This window comes from Gracilinanus agilis, chromosome 2 (genome assembly GCF_016433145.1).
Source record: "Gracilinanus agilis isolate LMUSP501 chromosome 2, AgileGrace, whole genome shotgun sequence".
Taxonomy (NCBI): domain Eukaryota; kingdom Metazoa; phylum Chordata; class Mammalia; order Didelphimorphia; family Didelphidae; genus Gracilinanus; species Gracilinanus agilis.
Genome location: NC_058131.1, coordinates 232756315 through 232778505, shown reverse-complemented (window position 1 = coordinate 232778505; position 22191 = coordinate 232756315). Strand labels below are relative to the sequence as shown.

At 44.1% G+C, this 22191-nt stretch overlaps 1 protein-coding gene across 1 annotated transcript; it reads left to right on the top strand.

Moving 5' to 3' along the window:
* Positions 1–214: 214 nt before the first annotated feature.
* On the top strand, positions 215–20776 carry SLC35F6 (solute carrier family 35 member F6). The gene is made up of 6 exons (XM_044661010.1): positions 215–406; positions 15285–15357; positions 15821–15992; positions 16753–16965; positions 18861–18971; positions 19847–20776. Exons 1-6 carry the CDS (start codon positions 330–332, stop codon positions 20314–20316), a joined length of 1116 nt encoding a protein of 371 aa, XP_044516945.1. The 5' UTR covers positions 215–329; the 3' UTR covers positions 20317–20776.
* Positions 20777–22191: the final 1415 nt, after the last annotated feature.

The window sequence follows — 22191 nt, the reverse complement described above, 5'->3', positions numbered from 1 at the left end:
AGCGGGGAGCCCTGGAATACGGGGCTACGCGCGTGCGCGTAAGCAAGAGCACGCGACCGGAGCCTCCCCCTCCCACGTCCCACTTCTCTTAGCTCCGCGGGACCGCGCGCCATCTGGGTGGGGGTGGGAGGGGTTGGGGTAAAGTAGGGGGCGGGACTCCGGCGCAGCTGACTGCAGTGGGTCAGGTGACCGCCGGCCCGGAAGGGAAGCGCGTTCTGCTAGTCCAGCCCTGGGCCCCCAGCCCTACTCCCCATCCCCGGGTCCCGGGAGTCACGCGGATCCCGGCGGCGGCGGCGGCTTTAGAGCAGCTGCCTTTGCACTGCCTGACCATGGCGTGGACCAAGTACCAGCTGTTTCTTGCCGGCCTCATGCTGATCACTGGCTCCATCAACACCCTCTCGGCTAAGTGAGTTGGGGGACAGGGTCTTGGGCGGGGCTGGCGCGGGGAGGACGGGACTAAGCATCCAGCCAGCCTCGAGAGCTTCGGGGTGAACCTGATGAGAGGCAGAGCACCTGGGATCGAATCCCCCATCTGCCTCTTGCGACTTTGGGCAACCGGCTTCTCCTCTCTGAGCCTCAGTTTTCTAATCTGTAAAATAAGGGGGTTGGAAAAGATGATTGATAAACCCTCTGGTCGATGTCCCTGAATTCCTTGGAATTGATCTGAGACAGCTAGAAGGTACAATGGATAAACCACTGGACCTGGAGTCAGAAAGAGCCGAAATCATTTTTGACAACAAATACTTACATCAGCAGTATTAATCTAAGCTTCAGTTTCTTCAGTTGTAAAATGGGGATAATAATAGCACCTACCTTGCAGGGTTGTTGGAGAATAGATATCCCCTAGTGACCTCTGGAGCCTCCATTCTGTTGACTTACTGCTCTTTATATTACAACGAATCAACCCCTTCTTCCTCCCCCCCCCCCAAAAAATTGTGTGTGTGTATGTGTTTTGCATTTATCTATAAGTGTACAGCCTACTGTATAGATTGTCTCCTCCCCAGTAGAATGTAAGTTTCTTGAAGACAGGCATTGCTTGGTTTTGATTTTGCTTCCCAGCAGGCCTTTATATGCCTCGCATATTGTAGATGCTTAATAAATGCTTATTGATTGGAATTCCAACTCTTTTCAGGCCTATATCCTATATTGAGAAAAGGTCTATTCATATTCCAGGCACACAGATTGTTTCATAAGGTCTAATTAGAAAGTGCCTTGCCCTTTGAAGCCTTGAGTTGCTTCATAAATAACATGGGTATTGGTGGAAAGGCTTTTGCTTTTATAAGGAAGAGGTGATGATTTTAATATTGAGGGTACTTTCTCACAGTGAATGCAGGGTTTGTTAAGGGGAACACCTTACTTCTGTGCAAAGTCTATGTTTTTAGCTAAACTTTCACAAAAAGTTTAAAACTAGAAAGGTCATTGGTGATATAGTCCAACTCCTCTCATTTTCAAGAGGTGAAAACTGATCCCCAGAAAGGGAAAAGCACTTAGCCAAAGACATACAGATAATAAATACCTAATTCAGTTTAACAAACATTTGTTAAGCATCTGCTATATGCCACACTTCTAGAAGGTGCTGAGACTCCAAATAAAATGTAAATACTGTTGTACTCTAGGTGGTGAGACTAGCTAGCCTTGATTTGTAGGAAAAGGAAAGGTTTCAATGGCATAAAAATTAGGCATTTTGGAATTCCTTTCTTTCCCTGTCACTGGCCATTTGGGGATCCTTGAAGGGTATGTACTTCATCATCCTTTAACATTTGTGCTGTAGATGAGACCTTTTTTTAAAAAAAAACTGTACCCTTAACTATCTTTCCCATGGATTGCTAAGGCTTTAAATTATTTGTAGTCTACATCAGGCTAACCCAACTCTTTTTAAAGGCTGTAGATAAGAAGAGAGTAGTCTAGTACAGTGATGGGCCAGATGGGAGTGGGGGGGGGGGGGGCTGAAATGTTCTATTGGGCCTCTCACCATTATCCCTAATTCGATGAATACAATGAGTAGGATACAATACAATGAAACTTCGAAAGAGTTGCCTTAGAAACAGACTGACAGATGAGCATTTCCTTTCCTTTGGCCCCCTCTTTAAAAAGTTTGTCCACCACTAGTCTAGTAGAAAGCAAGGAGGTCCCTGGTGACAGAAAAGGGAAGGTCATTGTCTCCTTTGTCTACCAGTCAGTCCTGCTGAGTTAATATAGAGTTAGCTTCCCAAACTGGAGGACTGACCTTTGATCCTCCCCCCAGTGGTTTCTGATGTGAGGAATCTTACATTATAATTATGCTTCTCATATGAACATCATTTTACAGTTTTCAAAGTGTTCTCATTTCTGTAATCTCATTTGATCTTCATAATTACCTGGTGGTATAGGCAGGGCTGGGATTATCTCCCTCTTACAGATAAAGAAACTGAAGTTTGGAAAAGTTCAGTGACCTAAGTAAGCAGCAGACCTGGAATTAGAGGGCAGGCTTTCCAACTCCTAGTCCAGTGTTCTTTCTGCTACAATACTCCCTCATCCACAGGAGAGATTGGTTCAGAGATGTGAAACAGAACAGTGGTTTCAAGGCCAACTAGAAATTGTGGGCAGAATGGATATACTCCAAGGAACAAGACAGGGGAAGAGTTTGACATTGCAGTTTGAGCTTCCAGCCTGATAGTTGCTGCACAGAAAATCAGCCTATAATACAAATAATTTAATGTAGGGAGAAGATGGGCGTGAGTCTTGATTGGTTGATGTTCTGACCCATTCTGAGTCAATTTTTGAACATTTTTTAACCCTTCCCTTCCATCTTACTCTGTATTGGTTATAAGGCAGAAGAGTGGTAAAGGCTGGGCAATGGGGTTAAATGACTTGCCCAGGGTCACACAGCTAGGAAGTGTCCAAGGTCATATTTGAACTCAGGGCCTGGTTCTCGATCTACTGAGCCACCTAGCTGTCTACATTAACCATTTCTTTAGGGACAACCCAAAAGAAACCATAAAAGAAAAAATTAAGACAGCCCTACTCTACTTGGAACAAAAACAAGCTCTTGAGATGTCTCCTAGCAAGCTATATTTGGAGACTGAGTCTACTACATTTACTCTTCTAGAACAAAAGCATCAGACTGTCTTTGCCCTTGTTACTCTAGGTCAAGGAGTCCCTCACTAGCAGTTATGAAGAATTCCCCTTGGAAAGTCCTTCTCATCTGTTGGTCCCAAATCACTCTGTTTATCTAGTGAGGTAGAATACACTAGATTTGGAGATGCAGCACTTAAGTTTGAATACCAATTTTCCCAAAGTCTCTCTGTACCTTTACATAAGTCATTTCTCCTCCCTAAGCCTCCATTTCCTTGTCTGTAAAATATGGGAGTTTAGCTAAATGGTCTTTGAGACCCCTTCCAGCTCTAAATTTATGACTCTCTAATTCCCCCATCTCCCTGAAAGAGGCCCCAGAGTCAAGATTCACAACTTCTTTCGTTTTGGCAGGATCCCAGGCCATGTGGCTTCCTTCTCTGTGACTGATTGGTTCCCTTCTTGTGTCACTTGCCCAAAGAGGAATTCCTCCACACAACTCTATTTAGCTAGTGCAGGTAATTGTCAGCCCAGTTTTATAGACGAAGCAAGTGAGGCTCCAATAGGTTCATAAGATCCTAGAGTTGGAAGGGCCTCATGCTGCTAGTCTTACTCCTTCATTTTACAGATAAGGAAACTGAGGCACATAGAGGGGAAATGATTGCCCAAGGTCGTACAGAGAATAAGCAGCACAGCTGAGAGAAAAGGATTTACCTATGGCCACACACCCAGTGAGGGGCAGAGCTAGGACTGGACTGGGCTTCTTATTCCAAGTTTCCATGTTCTTTCATCTATACCAGTGGAGTCAAATAGAAATGAGAGCCACCAAAGCATATATAAGGATTCCTAATGATTGATCACATGGTTCGATGGGGATGTTGACTTTAAATGACCACTCTACTGCAAATAGTAATAATATGGAAATAGGTTTTGAACAATGATACCTGTAAAACCCAATTGAATTGCTCTTTGCCTCTGAGATGGGGTAGGAGGGAAGGAGGGAAAGAACATGAATCGTGTAACCATGAAAAAATATTCTAAGTTAATTACTTAAATAAATTTCTTTTAAAAAGGATTCCTACAGGTCACCTATTGACTTTGAAAACTACATATTAATATTATCCACGTTTTGTTGTATTCTTTTTTGTTTTGTACATTTTAATATACACTTTAATCAAGTTTGGTCCACACTTAGTATTGTGAGCCACGTTTTCAATATATCTGGGCTATCCCACAACCACATTTTTGGGTAAATGAATCCATTTAACTTCTGCTAGGCCAATATATCTCTCACATTGCTTTAGCCCCTCTATCTTCTTTAGGGCTAGAGAGCCCTTGGGCTCTACCTCTATCAGGGCCCCAGCCCATTAAATACCAGACCAAAAACCCAGCCCCCAGGCCACTGGCCAAAGTATTACTGGCCGAACCTGTCCTAAATAAGGTTCCATTCTCCTGAAAAGCACTTTCTTTCCTTCCCCAAATCTAACCCTAGCCATGATGTCTCAGTGACTCAGCCCAAAAAGAGGAAAGAGAACTAAAGCACCACAGACTCAAAGAATGTCAGAGCTTGCTAGGACTCTGCTGATCATCTAGCCTAATCCTCTCATTTGACAGGTCAATAAATAAATCTTTAAACATTTATTAAGCACCTATTATTTGCCTGGTACTGTTAAGGATAGAAGATGAAAAAAGAGGCAAAAAATAGTTCCTGCCCTCAAGGAGGTTACCATCCAGCATGCAAAGAAATATCTACAAAACAAGCTATATTGAGGATAAATAGGAAAGAATGAACAGATAGAAGGCACTGGAATTAAGAAGAGCTGGGGAAGGCTTCCTATAAAAGTAAGATTTTAGTTGGAATTTAAGGGAAGCCCAGGAGGTTAGTAGTCAGAGCAGAGGAGGGAGAACATTCTAAGCATGGGGACAGCCAGAGAGAATGCCTGGAGCTGAGAGATGGAGTGTCTTGTTGTAGAACAGCCAGGAAGCCAATGTCATTGGATCAAATAGTATATGTTGGGGAGTACGGTATAAGAAAACTGGCAAGCTAGGAGGGGAGTTAGTTATGAAGGACTTTAAATGCCAAAGTATGGTATATATCAGTGATGGGCAGCCTTTTGAGCTTGGTGTGTCAAAATTCGCCAAAAAAAAAAACTATCATAACTCGGTGGTGTGTCACTTGGAGAAAAAAACATAATTTCATGATATTTATAGTTTAAATAACAAAAATGTATAATAACTATTTAATAAACCAAATTGTCATCTATAGCGCACAGAGTATCTACACTACACTACAGCGAATGTTTCATCCTCGGCTTGCGGCCTCATGCTTCTCTGAATGCAGCTGCATGTCATCGAAAATGGCTATGCTTGTCAGTACTAACACGTGTGTCATAGGTTTGCCGTCACTGGTATATATGGTCTGAGAAGCAATAGGAAGATGCTGGATTTTATTGAATAGGAGGTAAAATAATCAGGCCTACATTTTAGGAAAATCACATTAGTGGCTGAATGGAGGGTGTGGGGAAAGATTTGAGGAAGGCAGACCCAATAGCAGAGTATTGAAATAATCTAGGTGTGAGCTGATAAGGGCCTACTCTAGAGTGGTGGCAGTATCGGAGGAGAGAAGGAGGAAATTTTGACAAATGTTGCAAAGGTGAAATCAGCAGGTTTGGGCGACAGATAGGATATGAGTGAGGAATCCAGGATGACTCCTAGGTTTTGGTCCTGAGAGACTGGGAAGACGGTGCTGCTTTCCCTCAGCATTAGTAGTGTAGGTGGGGGAGGAGGGAGAGTCTAGAAAGAAAGATAATTCCATTTTTAATAAATTGAGTTGAAGCCATCTATCTGATGGACATTCAGTTCAAAATATCTGGAAAGTAGTTGGATATGCAAGATTGGAGGTCAGCAGAGAGTTTGGAGCAGTATAGGTGAATTCAAGAATCATCAGCATGGCAATAGTAATTAAACCTATGAAAGTTCACCAAGTGAAGTAGTATGGAAAGAAAAGAGAAGAGGACCCAGGAAAGAATCCCAAGGGACACCTATAGTTAGAAGGGTGATCTGGAAGAGAATCCAGCAAGGGATCCTGAGAAGTGGGAGGAGAGTCAGGAGAGTGTGTGTCCTGAAAGCCTAGAGGGAAGAGAGTATCAAGGAGGAGAGTGTGATCAATAATGTCAAAGGTTACAGAGAGTTCAAAGAAAATGAAGATTGAGCCAAGGCCATTGGATCTGATAACTTTAGAGAGAGAGTGATTTCAGTGGAAGCCAGTTGTTAGAGGTTAAAAAGTCAGTGAGAGGAGAGAAGTGGTAGTACCTATTGTAGATGTGCTTTTCAAGGAGTTTAGCTACCAAGGGCAGAAGAAAAGGATGATAGTTAGCAAGAATAGAAGGATAAAGTGAGGATTCTTCCAGGATGAAGTGCTATGGGCATGTTTGTAGGCCATAGAAAAAGAGCCAGTCGAGGAGAAATTAAAAATGAGTGAAAGAGTAGGGAAAGCAAAGAGGGTGATCTGTTAGAGCAGACAGGATAGAATGGGATCACTTGAACAAGAAAGGCCAACCTTGGTAAAGAGTAAGGACACTGTATTATGTGAGACAAGGGATGAGGAAGAGAGGATAGCACAAGGTGCCTGAGTGATAGAAGAGGGTCGAGAAGGAGTTCTTGGTGAGAGAGTGGGGTGAGGGAGAACAGGTCACCTAGATCCATTTCCAGGCTTTGCTGCTTACTAGCCCCATGACCTTGGAGAAGCCATTTCTTCCATTCCCCAACTTTCAATTTCCTCATCTATAAAAGGAGAGGGTTAGACTACATGTTCTCTAATCTCCCTACCACCTATAAATGCTGTGATCCTATGAAATCCTAAGCCAAAACCTTTTTGCTCCCCCATGGTCCTGCTCATCTTCCCTAAACTGATCCTGGTCTGAAGGGAAGAGGGGAAGGAGTGCAAAAGCCACTTTCATTCTGCAAAAGCTGGGGGTGGGGGGGGGGGGGGGGGTGTTAGTTCATGAAGGAAAGGGAGGTAATGAAATACATTCCTATCTTGGGCCACAGGAGAGGAAAATTATTATTCCCTGGGAGAAGTTAAGAGTTAAGGTTTGTGCCATAGATGCTTACTCTCTCTGCTACTATTGACAAGTCATTTAACCTTCCTGAGCTTCAGTTTCCTCATCTATAACATGAGAATGTTAGACTACTTGGCCTCTGCCATCCCTTTCAGCTCTAGATCTATTATCTTTTAACTGTGGCCTTCAAAGCAGGAGAAAAGGCAGATGGGACCCATGTTTAAAAAAAAAGGAAGTAGCCTGGCAGCCTGCTCAGCTGAGGTCCCTCAGATCGCAGGTCCTCAGCGGCTGGATCATAGTGAGTCATTTGCCTTTCACTCCCTTCCATAGCTGCCCAGACCAATACCAGCCCAACATTTTCAAAGGAACCAAGCCTGGGGAAGTGGCCATCCGAGCTCTCTCTGCCTTACTACCTTGGTATCCTACCAGGAATCACCTATTTCTGGCTGCTTTCCCAGGGAGTCAGCCTCTTCTACCATATGTGGGACTTCTACAAGGAGCAGGACCTTGCCAGCTCTTTGGAGTCAATGATAATAATAATAGCAAATGTTTTTTAGCATTAAAATGTGAAACATTTTACATTATCATCTTATTTGTCAACAAAATGACAAGTACTACATAATATTATCATCCTAATTTTACAGTTGAAACAGTGCAACTTGCCTGTACAGATGTCAGGGCCTGGATCTGAACCCTCACTTCTCTTGACTCTTAAATTTAACCTTTTTTTGCTACCACCCTACCTCTTAGTATAGTATAGATCCTCCTGCTTTAAGGCTGCTCTGCCCAACTAGAAACTCCTTTTAACCCATTATCCCATACAGAAACTTCCAGGGGGAGGGAGAGAGGGTGGGCAGCTGCCCAGCCTCAGCTGGAAGTTAGGTATCTTGTTTTCATTGATTTTAGTCACCTGCTACTCTTTGTGACCCTATTTGAGGTTTTCTTGGCAAAGATCCTCAAGTGGTTTGCCATTTCCTTCTCCAGCTCATTTGGCATATGAAGAAACTGAGGCAAACAAGGACACACAGCTAGCACGTGTCTTTTGAATCCCAATTTGAACTCGGGAAGATTAGTCTCCCTGACTCCAGGTTCAGCCCTCTATCCACCCCTGCGCCACTTAGCTGCCCCTGGGCATCTGTACAGAGCTAGATTTAAACATGACTTCTGCTCCTGACATTCTCTGTGACCAAGTCACTCCCCTTTTGTGGACTTCAGTTTATTTCTCTGAGAAATAACAAGATTGGACTTAGATGACTTCTGAGGCTCCTTCCAAGTCTAATATACTATAACCATGAAGTAAGTAGCAGTAGACAGAGGCAGGACATGAGTATAGGGCTAATGCCTGTGATACCATTTTGGTTCTGCTCTCAGGACCCAGGTGTCCCTGCAGTTGAGGTGAAGGTATAACCTCATGTAATGGAAGGATCATAGTGAATCATTTGAGTGTGTGTGTATATATGTATTTTTTATTATATATTTTCTTTTTTTACCAATTACATATAACAACAAATTTCCACATAAGTTTCCCAAAGTTATATGATCCAAATTGTCTCCTTCCCTTCCCCCTCTCAATGCTGACAGGCAATTCAATCTGGGCAAACATATTTCCATATTGTTCATTTTTGTGAGTAATCTTATAAAACCAAAACCCCAAAACATAAACTCAAACAGTTTAAAAATCGTATGCTTTCATCTACATTCTGACTCCCACGGTTCTTTTCTGGAGGTGGATAACATTCTTTGTCATAAGTCCTGGATCATTATTTTGCTGAGAGAAGTTAAATCTATCCCAGTTGATCACAATATTGCTGTTATATAGTGAGTATATTTGAAGTAAGAGAATGTGGATTTATATCCAGCTTTGCCACTTACTACCAGGATAGGGGTCGGGAGCCCCTTTTCTTTGTCTGTAAATTAAGAAGGTTGTACTGGATAACCTGTGAGCACTATTCTAGATTTATGATCCTGTACTCAAGAACAAAAATGTCAGTCATGTTTGGGGTTCCATGGCTGGATTTGCAAGCAACCCTAGGTTTACCAGGAGACTCCCCCGCCAGGGTTGAGAATGTGGAAGCCAAAGAAGATCCCAGAAAAGGGCCAGAGGGAGGCCTTGGGCATATCAGTTTTAAGATCTGGAGACTTAGCTTTGTTGTTTTCTGTTAAAATAGTTAATATTAACATTATTAAACTTGGCATCAGATTTGGACATGCATGTCACAACTTCCATGGACCTCAGTTTCTATATCTGTAAATTGGAGGGATTGTACTAACTTCTAAAGTCTTTCAAATCCCAATGGTATTTTTCCTAATTACAGTTATTAGTAGCTTACATTACTGTAGCATTAAGATTTACAGAGTACTTTACTTGTAAGAATCTTACGACATAGCAAGGGCAAGTGCTCTGAGCCCTGTTTTGCAAATAAAGAAAGTGAGGCTCAGGTTAAATAATCTGTCCAGGGTCATGTAGCTGGTGTCCAAGCTAGGACTTGAACCAAAGTCTTCTAATTCAGAGATCAGAGCTTTTTCTGTCACATGGAACTTTGTGGGAGCCTCTGCCTCAGTGGTGTGGTCAGTGTACTGAGTGTCCATAATTAAGGAGAAACACCCCCAGAAACATTTGGCTTGGCTCTAATTGTCTGTAACTGAAAACTAAAAGCTGTTCAGTGGAGCGGCAGACCCTGCTGACACCCATTCCCTCAGGAGGCCAGAGCCTACATCTTAGTAGCTGATACAAAGGGATCCCATTTCCCTGCCCCAGGAATATTGCCAGAATATCCATCTCAGTTCCTGGCTAGTCCAGGCAAATCTTCTTCACGGGAGATAGTTAGCATGAGTACTGAAAAAATACCAGGGAATACCCTGCAGGGCTCTAGCTGGTCATGGTGATGGGGCTGCCCAGCCTCTGTCTTAGAGCCAGGCATAGTCTTGAGCACTCCAGCCTCTGCCACAGGAAAGTGTGGAGTCCTAAGCTGCCTCCTCTGATCTATCCCAGCAGATACTCAAGTCTGGTGGAAAGGAGAGGCAGACAAGAGAATGAGGCTGGCAGGAGACCTGCTTTTCCATCCTGCCCCTCATTGCCCTGATGATCCTTGAAAGACCCTTCCAGGGGTTATTTTGGAAGTTGGGGCTGAGAAAGGGTTACACTCACAAACCTCCTGTGTTTTCTTTTTTGTCAGCAGAGCCAGAAACAGGCTGGGGCTTGTTCCATGCAACCTGGCCAAGTGACATTTTTGGTTGATCTGTGACTTAGATCTTTTCTCTCCAGTCAGAGAAGCCAAGAGCCAGCAGGCCAGAGACTCTGGTTTGTTGAGCATGGGACCCTATAGCAAAGACAGGGCTAATAGCCTAGAGCCACAACTTGTAGGCCCTGCTGTGCAATTCCCTTTGTGAGTTTGAGTCTTCTCTCTAGTACTCAGTTCCCTCCTGTATGAAATGAGGAGGTTGGACTCAGTTTATTGTCATTGGAGTATACTGTGCTACAGATCACCTGGACAGAAAGGAAACAGATTAGTTTGAGAAACAATCAGACATACCTGACACAGAGGCATGATAGATAGTGATGTTAGGAAAGGGAGAGCTGTGAAGCTTTTGATTACCCAGGCATCAACTATAATTCTCTCTGTCACTAGCAGAACAACTAATAATTTCTTGACTTGCTTTATTGAAAACTAAATTCTTCAAAAGGTGGAGGAAACTACAAGGGAAAATTGTGCTCTTGGTCTGATTCTCACTCACAGAAAAGGCCTGGTTGCTAGGGTGGAAATTATAGGCTCCCCAGGGCCTCTGTGATAAAGAAGAAGAAATCTGGACATTAATCCAACATACACACCCTCAATTTGGGGGAAATAGTTTTCAAAAGAAAGCTAGATAGGCTCCCACAGAGCAAAATGCTTCAGGGGAAATCAGCCCACAAGTAATGATAGAAAATGCTAACAGCACAAAGGGAAATCATTCCAGTGAGGAGGGAAAGTAGGATTTATCCAAAGAGATTGGTGTAGAGGCCCAGGGAACTCCCCAGCTCATTCGGATTTTTAAAAGATATGTACAAAGGATGAATTTACATTTTTTCTATAATTGGTCATTTTGCTGTGTACCCTCAGAAATCAGAAAGAATTTAAAAATGCTCGGGGATGAACTATCTTTACCCGAAAGCTTTCAGCTTCTGCCTCATGGGCCATAGTCTGTAACAAATTGTGACCAGGAGATCTTTCTGGAACTGTATGTTCTAGAAGATTCATTCTGGATCATTTCTGTCCCCTCTTTCATCCTCATTATCACTGTCACCCAAGTTGCTGTGAAAACATCAAAGGAAGAAAAACAAATGATTATTCTTATAGACTCTTTCTAGCAAAGCAGCTACTACACAATCTGATCCCAGTATCTTATCACCTTAGTATAACACATTCCACTAGGCACTGACCCACTACTGCCCACTATTGCCACAAAAGTTCACTTGAGTGCATTTGTTTCTCTAAGTGAAACAAACCCAGATATTCTGAGAAAGAAAGAAGGAAAGGGTATGGTTATGTTCCCTGAAGTGTCTTTAGTGAAAATGCAAAATGATTCCTCTTAGAATAACTTATTTAAAAAAGAATTTATCTGTAGTTCTAGAACTGCTTCTTGTGATAAGCAGAGAAATATAGCAAAATCTCATTTATGCAGTAGCTCTTATTGAAAATTCAAGGTAATTGTGACAGTTGGCCTTTGACTTTTTCATTCTGAAGAAAGGTTTGTCTAAGGAAATATAATCTAGAAATGAAATTTCAGAGGAAATATGCCTAACTATTTTCAGAGAACATTTTCAAGCATTTATTTGCATATAATTAATTTGCTCATTATAAATGCTTTATAGATGTTTTTAATGCCAGCTCGAGGTATCTCTGTGATAGTCCTTTGTTAGTAATTGAATTACAGTCTGTACTTGAAGGTAATAAATAGCATCTCTTGAAAATTATTCTGATTTTCTTCTAACTAATCTAGTAGTAATGATAGAAATTATAATAGTATATATTACATTATGGTTGCAAAGTATTTTTTGAAACCCTTGCCTTCTGTTTTAGAATCATTACTATGTAGTTCCAAAGCAGAAGAGTAGTAAGGGCTAGGCAGTGTGGGTTAAATGACTTGCCCAGGATCACATAGCTAGAAAGTGTGGAGCCAGATTTGAACTCAGGACCTCCCATCTTTAGGCCTGGCTCTTACTCCACTGAGCCACCTAGCTGCCCCTTGCAAAGTATTTCTAATTTTATTTATATTGGTGATCAGAGAAGGAGAGCAACCTTTGCTTTTGGTGGATGGGATACCGATGATCAACAACAGAGGAAGCAAACCTGCCTGATTCTTGGTTTGCTTCTCTTTTCTCTACAAAGGAAGATAGCCTCTTACTGGAAATGAAAGGACAAGAATGAGGAATGGAAAGTTGGATACCCAAGACAAGTAAGGGAATAGTAAAAGAGCAAAGATCTACCCTTGAGGAAGTCAAATCAGTTGGCCCAGAAGAGCTAAGTCCTAGGGTCCTCTGGCTATACTTGTCTGAGCCATTGTCAATGATCTTGAAAAGATCCCATAAAACAGGAGGCAAGTGTCCTGGTTTTTAAAGAGGAAAGACACTAAGTCTACACACTGTCTCTAGGTCAGTGAATTTGACGTAGATTGCTAGGAAATGTCTAGAATGTATCATTAAATGGGGTAATTGGTGAATGGAAAGGAAATGATGATCCCACAGCTTGGTTTCATCAAGGATGAGTCATGCCAGGCTAACCTCACTTCCTTTTTTTCGGGGTAGAAGGACAATATTCTTAAACTGGTAGATGATAGCAATGCTGTGGATATGATCTATCTCAATTTTAGCAAAGCTTTTGATAAAGAATCCTCTACTGTTTTTATAGAAACAATGAAGAGATATGAATTAGACAATAATTGTATCAGATGGCTTCAGAACACATTGGGTGGCTGGTATCTTTAATGGTTCCATGTCACTGAGTTAGGTTTCCAGTGGAGTAGCCCAGGATACTCCTGTATTTGTCCCGGGGCCTTGCATAATGGCATTTGATGGTATGCTCATCAGATTTACAGTTGACAAAAAAGCAGGGAGGGAGAGCAAATATGCTGGATGAGGTCAGGATCCGGAAGGACCTCTGCTGGCTAATGTTTAAGGCTGAATCTACTAAGATGAACTTCAGCAGGGATAAAAGCCAACAAGAAGTTGGCTTCACAAGTATAAAACAAGAAAAGACTACAGTTGTAATAGAAACATCTGGAGGTTTTGTTAGACAAGAAGCCTGATGTGAGACCACAGTGTGATGTGGCAGTCCAAAAAGCTAATGCAGTCTTAACCCACATTAAAAGGTCCTTATGTTCCAGGAATAGGAAGGTGATAGCCCCACTGTACTCTGCTCTCAGAGGACCTCATCTGGAATTCTGAACACCACGGCTTAAAAAAGACACTGACCAAGTGGGTAGTATCCAGAGAAAGGCCACCAGGATACTGAAAGACTCTCATGTCACACAAGGACCAGTTGAAAGAACTGGAAATTTTTAGCTAGAAGAAGAAAAGCCTCTGAATGGACACACAGAAAAACTATCTGCAAATATCTGAAAGGCTGTCATGTAGAGGAGTGATTAGATTTATTCCCTTTTGCCCCCAACCTCAGAACCTTTGGGATTCCACAGCAATTCATGGAAGGTAGAAAGAGGCAATGCAGTCTCTTCCCATAGTGGAATGTGCTGCCTGGCTGAGAGGTTGTGGAGCTCCCTCACTGGAAGTCTTCACACAAAGGCTAGATGGCCACTTGTTGGCTTAGTTAGAGCCAGAGGTTCCTTTCAGGCCTGGGTTCCCTGGATGGCCACAGAAGTCCCTTCTAGCTGTCAAATTCTCTGTTTCTGAACCAGATGATCTCTAAGCTCCTTTCCTCTTCTAATAATAATATAGCACTTTAGGCTTACAAAACACTTTCTATACATTATCTTATTTGAACCTCAAAATAATATTGTGAGGTGTGTGCTTTTTACAACAGAGGAAACTGAGGTTCTTGCCCAGGATCACGTTAGCTTGGTGTTTGTGGAAATATTTGAATCCAGGTCTCCCTAACTGCAGCCATACTTTCATTATTGTCCCCAGGATCTACCCAACCTTCTGTGGTGCAGAAGCATTCTCAGAAATCTGCCATTTCATCTGACCCAGACCTTTAGTCACTGGCCTTTAGCCTCTTTGCCTTCTTTTTGACCTGAGTCCCAGGGGAGTAATGCTTTTGAGCTAGCCATGCCCAGGTGGTAGCCAAGTGGGGCTTTGCCAAAGCCAGCTCCTCAGTGCTGACTCCACTAATTGACTGCTTTGTCCACAGCTATGCTCAGTGCTGTGGTTCAAAGGGCCAGAAGACAGTCCTTACTCTCAAGAGTAAACAACCGTTTCTTTTTGAGACAATGCCCAAAGTCGCAGCCAAAAAAGCAAGCCAGTAAAGTAACTGGATCATGTGCCATGGTGTGTAGCACAGCCCAGCACCAGAGGGCTTTCAGAGGACCCTGGTATCCTCAGGAAGGACAGGATGGGCCCTTGTTGGACAAGACCAGAGTTCCAGTCCCAGCTTCTCTTATCAGCTGTGTAGTTTGGGAAGGGGCTTGCCCTTTCTGAGCTTATAAAATGGGGATCATCTACCTCACAGGGCTGATGTGAGAACCAAACAGAATCATCTTTCAACTATAAAGTGCTTGTGTAATTTATCATCAGCCTTGCTAAGCATTTCACCAAAAACTCCCTAGCAAGATCTCATGTCTTATTCTGTACTTTATCGTGGGCCATGTAGCCCTATGACTAGATAGAATGCTGGCCTGAGAGCAGGAAGATTGAGTTTCGAATCCTACCTCTGACACTATGTGGAAGCTGCACAAGGAATTGAGCCTCTGAGTCTCAATTTCCTTTTTTGTAAAGTAAGACTAATACCTCACAGAATTGTCATAAGGCTCAAATGAAACATGTCGAGCACTTTGCACATATCAAAGTGCACAAAAATATGGGATATTAATGGCAGTCCTGCCCATGTTATCTCCTCAGCTGTCTGATCCACAATGGCAGAGACTGAGTGGACAATTAAGTACTTAATGTATCTTTATTGAATTGAGTTGAATGAGGAACAAAGCAATCTCACCAATTAATCACTTTCTTCTGTCTTGCAGGTGGGCTGACAACTTTGAGAGTGTGGGCTGTGGAGGAAGCCAGGCCCACAGATTCCAGCATCCTTTCCTCCAGGTATCCTCTCCCAACCCCACCTTCCCTCCAGCCCTCAGGCTCCTTCCCCCAGTACCCAGCCCTTGAAAGTTCACTTCTTCCAGACCACAGCCACAGAACTTTCTCTTGCTTCCAGAAGCTGAGGTCTGAGTCAGGCCTGACTCAAAAAATGGTGGTTCTTTTCCTCCATGTTCCTACCATGTAGAGATATACAGGACAGGAGGGGGTGGCCAGCTATTCCTGACCAATAATGGGCACAATGAATGAAGAAGGGTCTGAACCTCAGAGATGAATCGAGAAATTGAATCATCCCTGAGCCCTGGGGACTCAGCATCTCTATCTCCATCCCCAGCTATAAAAGCATACCACCCCTCTCCTAGGGAGTCATTCCCCTTGGTGGGACATTGTTAAGATAAGCAGGTTGGATCGGATGGCCTCTGGTGTTCCTCCCAGCACTAAGCGTGTGTGATTGTGTTCATTCCAGGCAGTGGGCATGTTCCTGGGGGAGTTTTCCTGCCTGGCAGCCTTCTACTTACTTCACTGCAGAATTTGGGGGAGCACAGACTCTAGTGTGGAACCCCAACAGCCATTCAATGCTCTCCTCTTCCTACCACCCGCCCTGTGTGACATGACTGGGACCAGCATCATGTATGTGGGTGAGTGGCAAAATCCTCCGGGCAAGGACTAGCCGTTTGAGGTATGGCAGGGTACGAGGGTATGGGGTGTCATCATCAGAGATTCAAAGCAGGAGCCTTCCTCCCACCTTTGCTGTTTGCTCTTTCTCTTTTCCATCTTCCAACCAAACTAGACTACTCTCTATGACCTCCTTTCGATACCCTATGCTTTCCTACCTCCTAATCTTTGCTTATAGCAGTGGTTCCCAAACTTTTTTGACCTACCACCTCCTTTCCAGAAAAAATATTACTTAGCCCCCTGGAAATTAATTTCTTTTAAATTTTTATAGCAGTTAATAGGAAAGATAAATTCACCTGTGGCCATCACCGCCTCCCTGGATCACTGCAGCACCCACCAGGGGACAGTGACGCCCACTTTGGGAATCACTGGCTTATAGGATTGCTTGGGCCCTGTATATCCTCTTCTCCTCTACCCATTGAATTTCTCCTTATTCTGTTAAAGGCAATGTAAATGTCACCTCTTCCACAGTGCTTTCCCTAATTCAGTAAGAACACTTCTCCCCTCTTACACCTTGCCATAACACTTGGCTTAGAAGTCTCACTTCCCTGTCACAAGTGCTTCATAAACTCAAAAGCACCATAAAAATATCAGCTATTGTTATGACTAGACCTCCTGTTCCTCAAGGATGGGACACTGTCTCATCTAAATTTGGTATCTCCCCATGAGCATATTCTTAATAGATGTTTATTGAATTATACTGAATTCTCCTCTTCTGTATAGCCCTGAACATGACAAGTGCCTCCAGCTTCCAGATGCTTCGTGGGGCCGTGATCATCTTCACAGGTCTTCTCTCTGTAGCTTTCCTGGGACGGAAGCTGCTGCCAAGCCAGTGGGTGGGCATCATTGCCACAATTGCTGGCTTGGTGGTCGTGGGTCTGGCTGACCTCACAAGCAAGCATGATGATCAGCATAAGCTCAGCGATGTAATCACAGGTGTGTTGAACAGTAGGGAGCTGACCCTTCTAGAGCTGGGTGGTCCCCAGGAACTCAACTGCCACAAGCAAGACTGACATCAAGACTGGCCTGCTGTATCCAACACCCAGCCAAAGCTGGGCTTTCAAGGGATAGGTGTATGGGGTGCGGGGGGTGGGGTTTGGTTGAATATTAAAAGGTTGGTCACCAGGGAATTGAACAATTATCAATCCCCAATTAAGAATAACCTCAAGTTAAAATGACTTTTATGGAAGTTTATTTACAAAATATAGGAGAGAGTGGAAGTAGAGAGATAAGAAGATAGAATAAGAGATTTGTATTTAAGTCTAGGCTTTACTCCGGCAGGGCTCCAGAAGCCCAGCCAAAGCCTAAAAGTCAATTAACAAGGGTTTTAGCCACCAGGGCTTCTCCCAATCGAGGAAGCCTCCCGGAGGCTAATACCTCCTGGGAGGTTAAAGGAGTCTGCCTTCTTCACTCACCACGTGTAGTTCTAAGAGAGAGATTTAAGAGCAGCCTCACCAAGGTCTCAGGGTCCCAGGTCCAGTCAGTAAATTCTGATTTGTCACTCTAGCACATGTGTCACAGACTACCCAACTTGTGAGTTAAGTGGAGATGTTTTCACCTTTGGTGATTAAATCTAAAGATGGGCAGGGTAGATTTAATCTAATTATCACATAGGGCATGTTCAACGGATGGCTGGAATGAGTGAAGGGGAAGAAATTTGAGTGCTGAGAGGAGGAACCACAAGGCAGCCAGCAGAACAGCAGGCATGTAGACTGGGCACCTGCAGTGGGTACAGGTGCTCAGCTAAGTCCTTGGATGTTTACCTGGCTCCAGCCTGCTCTGTGACCAAGGGGCCTGCCCTGCCTATCTTTTTCCTCTTCAGACCCACCCCCCCAAAAGGTGGTACTTGGGGTTTGTTTGTTTTTAAAGAAAAAAATTATGGATATTTTAATACATTTTAAATATTTTATTATAAACTTAAGAGCTACAAACTATGGCAAATAAACATACAAAGTAAGAAAGAAAATATTAAGACCAATCAAATTAGCAGAACCCAAACTGTCTTAGCCTTGTGGTCCCTCCAAGTCCCTCCAGAGTCCAGCTGCCTCTTGTTTCTTTTCTTTAAATTTTCCATTTATGTAAGTCAATATGAACACTGTTCTGAATGTTCTCAGCTTGTCTTGCCTGTCTCCATTGAAGACTTCTCATATTTCTCTGTGTCTTTTCTTTGGTCTCCACCTGTCATTGCATTGAAGTATTGAACTCCCAGTGACGGAACTCCCTTTACCAGTGCAGATCAGCAGCTGTTTTGACAACTTAAAGTCTCAGAGTCTTGCCTATGACACTATGTGAAAGCTAAAGTGACTTGCCCACAGTCACAGGGCCCATCCTGCCCACCCTGGCTCTTCTTTTGTTGTTGGTGTTGGTGGTGTTGTTATTGTTTACCTCTTATTGTCCTCCCTAGTAACAACCCTTAAGACAGAAGGGGAAGTGCTAGGCATTTGGGATTAAGTGAATTGGAGTTAAGGGTCCTACAACTAGGATGTGTCTTGAGACCAGATTCAAACCCAGGTCCTCCCTGGCTCTCCTTCCACTAAGCCACCTTGCTTCTTGAAGCTGGTCTTCTGTCCACTCTGACATGCTGCCTCCAATCCTTGTGGAATGTTTTGCATTCTTATTTATCTTTTTTACATTCCATTACAATGATATACTCTGAACAATTCTTCAATCATTGAGTATCAAGTTTAAGAAATTATATTTAAATAGTCTTCAGGCCTCGTCACCAGGAGTGTCATGTAAGCCACAGTTGTCCATCTTCTGCTCACCTTTTCCCTCGCTCCCTGCCGTGGCCTCTGAAACCTTTACCTTTCTCTGGGTCTTCCTCCCTACAGGAGACCTGCTGATCATCATGGCCCAGGTGATTGTCTCCATCCAGATGGTGCTGGAAGAAAAATTTGTCTACAAGCACAACGTGCACCCTCTTCGGGCTGTGGGCACTGAAGGTGGGTGGGTGGGGAGAGGGAGAAGGATGGGGAACAGAAAGAACTCGGGGTAAGATACAGGAGGGCACGAAGGAACATGATAAGGAGGGCACAGAGATCAGATGAGGTGCTGCCCAGAGAATGGTGGTCCTCATACACTGCAGCAGACCCTTCTCAACTCCTACGTACATTGAGCATCTGCTGGGTGTCAAACACTGAACTGCTTTGTAGAGGATGGAGACATCCAAGACACAGAATCTTGCTCTTGTAATACAGGAAAATAGGCAAGGACCACCTTCATCTAGTGGGTGCTCAAGGACTCCAATAGAGGAAGTGACATGGGATCAGACCTTGAGAAATGTGTAGAATTTTTGTAGATAAAAAATGGTATCTTACAGGAAAGGGGAATAACCTAAGCAAAGGAAGACTGTGCCTGTCAAGGGATCATTGAGTGCTCCAGATGGTTCTTGTAGGGGATTAATAGATGAGGTTAAAAGGGCATATTGCGTTCAGAATATAGAAACCACATCAAGCTTAAACTTTATTCCAGGGGGACTGGGGAGCCACAGAAGATCTTTGAGCCAGGGAGTGAAATAAACAAAATGATACTTTAAGGAACTTATCTGGGTGAGGGGTGCAACATGAATCACAGTGAGGGGGAACGCTGGCAGCAGTGATGAAGCTGTTATGAACCAGGTGGAAAATGATGAGAAGGGATGTAATGAGAGCGGAAAGAAAAGAATGTATCCGAGGGGTTTGAGACTTAAAACCCCAGGCTTTCCCAGAGAGTGATTTAGTGGTAGATCCCAAATGTCTTTGTCTGTGTGTGGGTAGAGTTTGAGGACTCAGCACGGTCTGTGAAAGCTCTTGTTTTTTTTTGCCTTGTTCCTCCCCAGGATTCTTTGGCTTTGTCATCCTCACCTTGTTGCTGGTGCCCATGTACTACATCCCTGCTGGCTCCTTCAGTGGGAACCCTCGGGGGGTGCTAGAAGATGCACTGGACGCCTTCTGCCAGATAGGAAGGCAGCCGCTGATCATCGTGGCTCTGCTAGGCAACATCAGCAGCATCGCTTTCTTTAACTTTGCTGGCATCAGTGTCACCAAGGAGATGAGTGCCACCACCCGCATGGTACTGGACAGCCTTCGTACTGTGGTCATCTGGGCCCTCAGCCTGGCCCTGGGCTGGGAGACTTTCCACCCACTGCAGATCCTAGGTTTCTTCATCCTCCTGCTGGGCACAGCTCTCTACAATGGGCTGCACCAGCCCCTGCTGGCCCGTCTGCCCTGGTGTCAGCCCCCAGGGGAGGAGCAGGAGCGGGAAAGGCTGCTCGAGGGCAGCCATACCCCCATCAATGAGAACAGCTGACTCTCTGCCAGGCCTGCTATGGACTGAGCCATGCATTTTAGGTTCCTTTTCCTGGAGGACCGAGATCCCTGGGATCCTGTGGAGGAACCTGGGAAATAGGGTGTCTAAGGTCCTTTCTCCCACCTCGTTGCCTTCTCCTTCAGGAGAACACTGGATGTGCCACTGAAGTTGAAACCTCCTATCCTTTCCTCTGACAGTGTTTTACAGCCTCCTTGGGTCCAGGACATACCTTAAAAGACCAGAGAGGACCCAGAGACCCAGGCCAAGGGCCTGTGCTCCCCTGTGTACACCTCCAGCCTCATGTAGAGTGAGGACTTGGACTGAACCAGGCACCTGAATTGTGTTGATTTGCCAGATTACAAATCCAAACAGAATGTTAATCATTTCCCTTGAATCATGAATCAGATTTAGTTTTCTAAAAAAACAAACAAACAACACTTCAGAACCAGTCTTACTTAAACCTGTGTCTTTTCTCAGACAAGTGCACTGCTGGGTCACCTGCAAACAGCACCTGAGCCAGTCACAAATGCAGTGAGCTGAGTGAGGCTCAGGTTCATTTATTTGGCCCCCAGGGCCATCTGCATTCTTTTCTACCTTTTCCTGGGCAGCAGGATGTTGGGGTAGTTGTGCTTAGGTCCCAGGTTTTAATGGTTTGCACTGCCACTGGCAGCTGCCTGTCCCATAGTCCCTGGGGCCTAGGCTGGTCAGGGCTGGGCCAGGGCTTTGGCCTCAGCTTTGGCCACAGCTGAGGGAGGATGGGGAGGAACTATGGTGGCCCTTGTCAGAAAACCAGTGGCACTTTGGACCATTGCCTTTGGCTTGTCTTTTTTTTTTTTTTTTTTAATTAAAACTTAACAGGGGCAGCTGGGTAGCTTAGTGGAGTGAGAGTCAGGCCTAGAGACAGGAGGTCCTAGGTTCAAACCCGGCCTCAGCCACTTCCCAGCTGTGTGACCCTGGGCAAGTCACTTGACCCCTATTGCCCACCCTTACCACTCTTCCACCTATGAGACAATACACCGAAGTACAAGGGTTTTTAAAAAAAAAAATTAAAAAAAAAAACTTAACAGAAGGGGGCAGCTGGGTGGCTCAGTGGATTGAGAGCCAGGCCTAGAGACAGGAGGTCCTAGGTTCAAATCTGGCCTCAGACACTTCCCAGCTGTGTGACCCTGGGCAAGTCACTTGACCCCCCATTGCCTACCCTTACCACTCTTCTGCCTTGGAGCCAATACACAGTATTGACTCCAAGATGGAAGGTAAGGGTTTAAAAAAAAAAAAAAAACTTAACAGAAGAGTGATCTATAATGTGAGGGTTGTTGGGGGGGGGGGGCGTTATGTTAGTTTGAGGGGCAGGGGTTGGCAGGGGGGAGTAGACTATGGGCTAGAATTTTGGAATGCTAGAGGTATGAAGAACGTCTGGCATTATCAAATCTAGTCTAGAGGCCATTTACTTCTTCTAAAACAAACATAAACATGTAGAAGAAGACTCACAGTTAAAATGAGAAGTTTTTTGTTTTGTTTTTTTAACTTTTACTTTCTGTCTTAGTATCAACTCTAGGACAGAAAGGCAGAGGCAAGGCAATCAGTTAAGTGACTTGCCCAGGCTCACATAGCTAGGAAGAATCTGAGGACACATGTGAACCCAAGTCTTCCTGACTCCAGACCTGGCATCACCAGACTCTTCCAAAGTGTTTCCGCCTTGTTCCACTCCCTGTCAATTTAATTGCTTATCACTTGACCGAATTATGTCTGTGATTCTTAAACCTTGCCTCTCACTTGACCCAACGTCCTAATTTTATAGTTGGCACCGTCATCCCCCCCAGACACTTAGGCTTGAACCATCTTTGATCCAGCCCTCTCCCTTCCTGTTGTAAGAAC

What these genes read in the sequence shown, in the direction of transcription:
- SLC35F6 (XM_044661010.1), top strand. Translation starts at nt 330, where the DNA reads ATGGCGTGGACCAAGTACCAGCTGTTTCTTGCCGGCCTCATGCTGATC. An exon ending in ATCAACACCCTCTCGGCTAA is followed by an intron (nt 407 to 15,284) that starts GTGAGTTGGGGG and finishes TCTGTCTTGCAG; the next exon opens with GTGGGCTGACAACTTTGAGA. An exon ending in TCGGGCTGTGGGCACTGAAG is followed by an intron (nt 18,972 to 19,846) that starts GTGGGTGGGTGG and finishes GTTCCTCCCCAG; the next exon opens with GATTCTTTGGCTTTGTCATC.